Here is an 8596-nt window from a genome sequence, read left to right on the forward strand (position 1 = left end):
GGACAAAGGAGCAATAAAAAGAGCCATCTATATTTATCAGACAAAAGCTTGGGTTTTATTAAAAGCTATCGAAATGGCGAAAACTAATGGTTGGTCTGATGTTACCTTTGAAATTGATAGTTTTAACATTAGGTCTTATCAACAACATCAATCTACTTTTCCACACCTTCACAGAATATTCTTTATCTGAAAAATATGTAAACCTATATAATTTTAGTGTTGTCTGGTCTTATACTTGTGTTTATAGAGAGTGTAATAAAAAAACTAATGCTTTAGCTAAAGCTACTCGTAAACAGAATCTGTATGGTGAATTGTGGTCTAACCTACCTGAGATGTTACATTCTCATATACTTCATATGATGTAATGAATCTACATGTGTGATATTGGTTGGTATCTCTGTTAAAAAAAAAAGGAAGACCATATTTGCACGGTTATAACCATGGTGAAGAAGACTACTACTCCCCAAAAATAACGAATACTATGCCTTACTTGATAGGTAACATATTTGTGCAACGCAACAACATAGAAACTAATAGGATGTTTGGATACACGTTTGCAAAAATCAGAAACAAAGATATTTTACTATACAAAAAGGTGATTGTGCTGCTTTTAGAAGTCGTTCTGAAATTTTGTACCAAAACTAAATTCTTATTTTTTTTTTTTTTTTTTTTGACTTCTAAACAAAACATTACTCCTGAATTTAAACACTCCCAAAGCTTCTCCCAATGCCGTCTAACCCAGCGGATAGCAGCACACAGAGGCATCATCTAAATATATGTTTTTTTTTCTATCCATAGGATTCCATACATAAACCCATTCATGCAGACCCATCCATGTCAATTCATGAGCTTAGTTTAGTTTATTCCGATTTGCCTTTCTTTGATAGCCATAGAGACTAGATAGAGATAAGAAAAAATAGTAGAAAGAGAAAGAGAAAGTCTCTTAATTTTTTTTTTTGCTGAGACAAGCTGTGTAGTACCACTGTACAAACACTTTTGCTTTCCTCAGAAACAGAGTGTGACCGTGAGTGAGAGTGAAGAAAACAGCTTGGCTTAACCCATTTGTCAAAAAACGTCTCTGCCTGGTAAAAAATATGTAGTCATGAGTGTCTCTCTACCTCTGTCTCTCACTCTCCAATTTCGTTTCTAGTGAGAGAGAAATATTTTGATGCTCTCAACAGCTAAAACCTTACCAACACCTGTCTCACTCTTGTTTATTTTTTTTCTGTGGGTTCGGTTTGTTTTCTGAGTTAAACTTGTTTGTATTCATTATCTTCACTTTCTCACACTCAGCTACATATCTGTGTCACTACCACCATAGAGATGATATAAAGAGCAATACTCCACAAGGACCCACTTCTCCTCCTCTCTTCTTCTTTTCTCACTTGCTCTTGTTGTTGTTGGTATTATTATTACTATTACCATTCTCTGTTCACTTCTTTCTTCTCCAATCTCCATACTCTTTCTTTTTTCTCCTTCAAGGAATTCTGATGTGGGAGAGAGGAGGCTCTCTCTCTTGTTCAAGAGAGCCTACCTGATTTGAGATTGAGAAAGACTTTGTTTTTGTTTTTCTTTCAAGCTTTTTTTCATTCTACTTTCAGACAATCTTGTGTGGGTTCTTTGATAAAAGTCATTTTCTAATCTGGGTTTGGTCTTTAATTAGTTAATGGCACTTTCTATGTATAATCATCATCATCATAATAATAATAATCAGAGAGAACCTTCATCAACTTCATTGAAACAACAACAGCAGCAGCAGCAACAAATGGATACAAGCAAATATGTTAGATACACACCTGAACAGGTTGAAGCTTTGGAAAGGGTTTATATTGAGTGTCCAAAACCTAGTTCATTGAGAAGACAGCAGCTTGTTAGAGAGTGTCCAATACTCTCTAATATTGAGCCGAAACAGATCAAGGTCTGGTTCCAGAATAGAAGGTAAACAAAGGGTCTTGGGAATTATTGTTTCATTGTCCATTTGAGCTATCCAAAAAAAAAAACTCTTCTTTTATGTTCATAAAGTGTTCTTCAGAATGTCAGTTCATTGGGTTGCTTTGATTTTGCTTTTGGATTTTTAAGATTGATATTCAGTTTCTGTGGCCAGAATCTGGTACTAGTTTTTTCCATTGTTGGGTATTTTTGAAGATTCTGTCAAAATTTCAAGTCTTTTTGTTTTCTTCTTTTTTATCTTAGTATATAGTACTGGTATTTTGGGGTTTTGGGGGTTGAAGGATCATATTCATTTCAGTCAATATTGTGTTATTGAGGCAATGGGTTCTTCCAGTTCATGATGTTTTGGGGGAATGTGAAGAAGGGATAGAGATGAGGGAAGAAGGGGTAAAGTAGTTTGTTTTGATTTATGTGTCATTTATTTCTTTAGCATTTTATAGTTCTGAAAAGTAATTTATTGGGTTCTGTGAGGATATCAAGTGTTCTTCTGTCTGTCCCTCCCTGCATCTAAACATGCCAACTTACTTTCTATCTTTGTATATGATTTATACAAGAGGAATCTTTGTACTCAGAATATTTGGATTTTTAATTATTGTATATATTGTGCTTAAAATTGTTTTTGTCCATTGCATGATTCTAATAGTTTTTCAAGGACATAGTTATCAGCTATTGTGAAGTCATTGGGTATTCATTTTTCTTAAGCAGTATTTCTGAAGAAAAATGCTTACACAATGTTGTGGTTGTGGTCCCAACATTGCTGTTTAGGACATGTTTTCTCATTTAGAAGCAAGAAAATGCACACAAGACTCCCCCAACTTGTGTTTTTCTTGGTTTTGCATTTGAAATTTTGGGGGTTTCATAATTTGTTACTCCCTCTCTTTAAAAAAGATAGGCTGGTTTTATGGTTTCAGGCTATCTTTTTGAAACGGAGGGAGTAGTAATTTTTATGAGTTTGCTTGAGATTGAACAAGCTGTAAAGTTGATGGATTTATAATGATGCTCAGATGTTAACTTCAGGCTGCAGGGTTGGCCTAATTTTATTATTAAGATTGCAAGCTGACATTCTTTATTTGTTTCCCACTTTAGATGTCGCGAAAAGCAAAGGACGGAAGCATCTCGTCTCCAAACGGTGAACAGGAAGCTGACTGCAATGAACAAGCTGTTGATGGAGGAGAATGATCGGCTTCAGAAGCAGGTCTCCCAGTTTGTTTATGAAAATGGATACATGAAGACGCAGCTGACCAACGTAAGACTTTACCAAGCATTTCTTATAGTTGTAATTCAATTTGTTGCTGTGTTGGCTTTTTAGCGGTTCCTATATTTGTTTGCTTGGTGTGTATTATCTTTCATAAATAACCGATAAGCACGCGGAAAGTGCCTCTGCACATGTTTTTACATTTTGGGAATCTTGTACAACTGTGTTTTTGGCGTATGCGTTGAACTTTGGCGTGTCTTTTCCGGTTTGTACGAGCTGAAAGTGTTGAAACGTGTGAACTGAATTTGGTAACTGTCAGTGTTTAAAGACTAAGTATGGAATGAGGTTCTAATTTATTTATCTCAAAATCAAGTAAATAATAAAATAGTCTCATTAAATAAAAAACGTACAATTTTTAGTTACTTAATATTCAGTATGCAAGTCTCTTTATAAGAACGGGATGACTAGAAGTTGATTAAATTGGGTCAAGAATTATAAAGTCTGCAAAAGGAGATGATTTCATTTCACAATTTCATATGACATGCAACCTTTTCCATCTCTTGTCTGGGAGGTTATGGGTCATTGCTCCAATCCATGGTGAATAAATGTCCCATGCCTGCCCGCTTACACTTGGATAGGGCAAAAGTTTTTCCCTTTTGGAACTCATATAGTACTAAACTTGATCTGATGCCCAATGATTAGATTTTATTTTCAAGACTATTTATGCTTTTCATACTTACATGCAGGCTTCTGCGGTGACCACGGACACAAGCTGCGAGTCTGTGGTCACAAGTGGTCAACGCCAACAGCAGCAAAACCCAACATTGCATCCTCCCAGGGATGCCAACAACCCAGCTGGGTAAATAATTCTCGATTCTTGAAACATCTATTTTTACTTATTTTAACCTCTATTTTTACTTATTTTTACTTATCTTGCTTAAGCCCCTTACTTTACTCACTACTTTGCATCTTTAGTCTCCTCGCAATTGCTGAGGAGACCCTGACACAGTTCCTCGCCAAGGCCACTGGAACTGCTGTCGACTGGGTCCAGATGCTGGGGATGAAGGTAAAGATGTGACCCTTTTGTTAATTCCTCCTGTTCTTCCATTTGTGTAAAGAAAATGAGGCTGAGCTGAGACTTACATTTGACTTCTTTCTTCTAGCCTGGTCCGGATTCTATTGGCATTGTTGCTGTTTCCCACAATTGCAGTGGTGTTGCAGCACGAGCCTGTGGTCTCGTAAGTTTAGAACCCATGAAGGTGAGCCTCTCTCTCTATTTTTTTTTTCCAATTTAGATGTTAAGCAATGATTGCTTTTCACTATAAAATTCTCTCTCTGACTGTGTAAGCCTATTTCCAATTACTGTATAGGTCGCGGAGATCCTCAAAGATCGTCCATCTTGGTTCCATGATTGCCGAAGCCTTGAGATATTGTCTGTACAACCTACAGGAAATGGAGGAACCATTGAGCTTATATACATGCAGGTTGTTTTACGTTTGAAGTCAGTCAAAGTTGTTAAATGATATACAAACTTGTCTTTTTAAAAAAATCATACTTACCGTTCGATATTTCTGTAGACTTATGCACCTACAACATTGGTGTCGGCACGTGACTATTGGACATTGAGATATACTACGGGGCTGGAAGATGGTAGTCTAGTGGTAATTTCACTGAACGATATTCCACATTCTACTTATAGGGGAATGTAACAGAAAGTATTCTTTAACAAGCGCCTTGCATTTTGTAGATCTGTGAGAGGTCACTTACGCCTTCCAATGGTGGCTCGGGAGGGCCACCTGCTCCCAGTTTCGTGAGAGCTGAGATGCTTTCCAGTGGCTACCTTATCCGACCTTGTGATGGTGGGGGCTCTATGATTCACATTGTCGATCATGTCAACTTGGATGTAAGGATGGTCACATGAAAATCAGTTTCTTTTCTTGTTACAGGTTTTTATCTCTCTGCTTGTCTCGTGTTACCTCATTCTCTGTTTTATGTCTGACATATAGGCCTGGAGTGTGCCTGAGGTTCTTAGGCCACTATATGAGTCACCCAAAATTCTTGCGCAGAAAATGACCATCGCGGTGAGTTCGTCCTGCAATCTGCATCGCATCTATGGGTTTTAGAGTTTCAGTAACGATGGATCATAAATGTACTAACGGAAGTTGCTGATCATTTTCTGTAGGCACTTCGATATATAAGGCAAATTTCTCAGGAGATGAGTGGTGAAATTCGTCACAGTGGAGGTCGTCAGCCTGCTGTTTTGCGGACATTTAGTCAGAGATTATGCAGGTAATGTCTCAAGCCAACATCAATCTGTTATACCTAATCAAGCAATTCTTTGAATTTCTCTCTGCATGTAAGCTCTAATTTTGAGTAACACTCTAAAAATTGTTTGCAGGGGATTTAATGATGCCGTTAATGGATTTGCTGATGATGGTTGGTCGGTACTGGGAAGTGATGGTGTGGAGGATGTAACAATTGCTATTAATTCTTCCTCGAGTAAACTTCCATGTTCACAAGGAAACTCTTCTACCATGCTCTCAATATTAGGGGGTGGAGTAGTTTGTGCCAAGGCGTCAATGCTACTAAAGGTATATTTGCGGAATCCTAGAATCTTGTGAGACCAGCTTTTGTCTGTTACTGATACTGTTTTCCCAAGATCTGCTATGGATCTCGCTTACTATTCTTTGTGTACTATAGAATGTGCCGCCTGCACTGCTCGTTCGTTTTCTGAGGGAGCACCGCTCAGAATGGGCTGATTACGGTGTTGATGCTTATGCGGCTGCATCAATGAAATCTAGCCCCTATTCTATCCCTGGTGCAAGACCAAGCAATTTCTCGAGCAACTTCCCCAGCAGCCATGTCGTCATACCACTTGCTCATACCTTGGAAAATGAGGAGGTTAGAATATTAGTTACTATAAATAATGTTTCAGTGTAATAATTGTTTTTAGGGAGATATATACTGCATGTAAACTGGATATATGAACATATTACACGTGGATAAATAACACCGATTCTCTTGGTTTGCACTGTATTAAAAATACCAAGATTTGGAATGTATTAGTGATTTTTCTTGAACTCCTAATGTAGGCCTTGGAAGTGGTTCGTCTTGAAAGCCGTGGGTTCTCCCAAGATGGAGTTTTATCACGGGATATGTATTTATTACAGGTGATATATCCATTTCTGAAGCATTTTTGACTTTGTGGACAATAATAACAGATTTAATTTAATACAGCATGTATCACACATGCAATCTTATTTTCTATCTTATATTCTTACTTCATTTCTCTTTGATAATTCAGCTTTGTAGCGGAGTTGATGAGAACGCAGCTGGCTCCTGTGCTCAGCTTGTATTTGCACCTATCGATGAATCCTTTCCTGATGATGCTCCGTTGCTTCCATCTGGTTTCCGTGTTATACCTTTGGAACCTAAAACGGTTGGCTCATCTCCAAATTTATTCTTACTCGTTTTCTTTTCTAGTTTATCTTTAATGCTTACAGATGTCTGTTTGATGTTTCAGGATAGCCGTACAGCCTCCCGAACTCTTGATTTGGCATCCACATTGGAGGCTGGAGCAGGTGGATCACGTCCATCTTCTGATGACAATAATGAACTGAAGTCTGTGCTAACTATCGCATTCCAATTTACATACGAGAACCATTCTCGAGACGATGTTATAGCAATGGCTCGGCAGTATGTACGCAGCATTGTTGGATCTGTACAGAGGGTTGCGATGGCTATTTCTCCATCACGTTTAAACTCCACTCTAGGTCCGAAAACGTTAGCTGGGTCTCCGGAGGCTGTTACCCTTGCTAGATGGATTTCGCGCAGCTACAGGTATACTTGAGGATTTTATTCATTAATTTTTATACATATGTGGCTGCCATATATGTGATTCAGATGTTCAATTTATTTTGGTAAATTTCTTTTGCACCGTTTAGCTATGTGTAACGCTTTCGGTTAATTAGGATTATTTGCCCGACTATTCAATGCATGTTTGTTTTTCTTCTGCTTGATGATGTATATTTGTATAATTTGTCTCATTATTTCCAGGTTCCACACTGGAATGGAGCTCCTTTTAAGTGACCCCCAAGCTAGTGGGGACTCCCTGTTAAAGTCACTATGGCACCACAGTGATGCGATTATGTGCTGTTCCATGAAATCAAATGTATGATATGCCATTTTCTTTAATTTTGTTGTAAATTGCGAAGTTGGTAGATTCAAGTCAAGTGATGCTGATGCTTTACTTGCATTGTTTGTGCAGGCTTCCCCAGTTTTCACTTTTGCTAATCAGGCAGGACTTGACTTGCTAGAGACTACTCTTGTCGCCCTTCAAGATATAATGCTTGACAAAGTTCTTGATGAAACTGGTCGTAAGACATTGTGCTCTGAATTCTCCAAGATCATGCATCAGGTATTCTATACAGTAATGGTTCTCTAGACATTGTGCTCTTAATAGAATTTTGATGTGATTTTTATGCCGCTAAGATTTCATCACTTTATAATAGTTGGGTGGTCAGACCTCTGATCTGAGCAGTCTGATTTTGTTCATCCTTGATATTTCAGTACTTGTTTTAATTTTACTACGTGCACATCGCAGGGTTACTCACAACTGCCAGCCGGAATCTGTGTGTCGAGCATGGGAAGACCAGTTTCTTATGATCAGGCTATCGCTTGGAAGGTGTTGGACGATGACGGCACAAATCACTGCTTGGCTTTTATGTTCATGAACTGGTCTTTTGTCTGAAGGGGTGTCACTTCGTCGCTTTCAATGGGTACCAAAGTTCAAAAAGAAAGAAAAATGAAGACCGGAGTAAAACTTCTAATAATACTTCTTTCTGTTGTGTTCTACTTTGCTTCTAAGCTTCCATAGACGTATCACTACTGTTATGTTTAGAATATTTGGATCTTTGAAGTTAGTACTATGTTCATCACTCTTTTATAAAGCAGTTCTGTGGATTTATAACTTTATTTATATCTTTGCCTTAGACATTCGGAGAATTCCATTTGGTCAAAAAAAAAAAAAAAAAAAAACCCTAAGGAATGTTAGTTGGCTAGGTGTATAGTTGATTGTTGGCTTGTTGCCTTCGGTTTTGCATTTTTGAAAAGCCATAAAGATTTCTGGTAAAAGAAGACAAAAAGAAGCAATGGGATTGGCAAGATATTTACTCATCATCACAAATGGCCAATTTAAAAGTGCATGGCTACTACAGGTATTGCTATAATCTTGCAAATCTTGCGTGATTCGGCATCAGTGGTATGGATTATATTGCCTTCAACATGCAAGCCTTGCTTCCTGCAAGAACTGAGTTGTGTTCTCCTTCAAGCCTTGTTTGGAGCCAGCTGTACTTGGATTGTACTCCCTATTGTTTTTCAAAATTTGGGGTTAGAATTTTTTTTCCTGGCCAAATTGGGGTAAATACCAAATTTGAACCAATCCAACCTAGT

At 37.9% G+C, this 8596-nt stretch overlaps 1 protein-coding gene across 2 annotated transcripts; it reads left to right on the forward strand.

The window, feature by feature from the left end:
- Positions 1 to 1125: 1125 nt before the first annotated feature.
- Positions 1126 to 8123, forward strand: LOC113290154 (homeobox-leucine zipper protein HOX32-like). Of its 2 annotated transcripts, XM_026539695.1 has the most exons (18): positions 1130 to 1938; positions 3037 to 3196; positions 3892 to 4004; positions 4121 to 4211; positions 4309 to 4404; positions 4516 to 4629; positions 4723 to 4806; positions 4893 to 5048; positions 5152 to 5226; positions 5328 to 5434; positions 5544 to 5736; positions 5846 to 6046; positions 6238 to 6315; positions 6450 to 6584; positions 6669 to 6985; positions 7202 to 7316; positions 7413 to 7562; positions 7749 to 8123. In XM_026539695.1, the coding sequence occupies exons 1-18, from the start codon at positions 1667 to 1669 to the stop codon at positions 7893 to 7895; spliced, it is 2604 nt and encodes an 867-aa protein (XP_026395480.1). In that variant the 5' UTR covers positions 1130 to 1666; the 3' UTR covers positions 7896 to 8123. The 2 variants fall into 2 exon arrangements, with proteins under 2 accessions (XP_026395479.1, XP_026395480.1); XM_026539694.1 differs by having other exon boundaries at positions 1126 to 1938; positions 6450 to 6985.
- Positions 8124 to 8596: the final 473 nt, after the last annotated feature.

Source organism: Papaver somniferum, chromosome 6, assembly GCF_003573695.1.
Source record: "Papaver somniferum cultivar HN1 chromosome 6, ASM357369v1, whole genome shotgun sequence".
Taxonomy (NCBI): domain Eukaryota; kingdom Viridiplantae; phylum Streptophyta; class Magnoliopsida; order Ranunculales; family Papaveraceae; genus Papaver; species Papaver somniferum.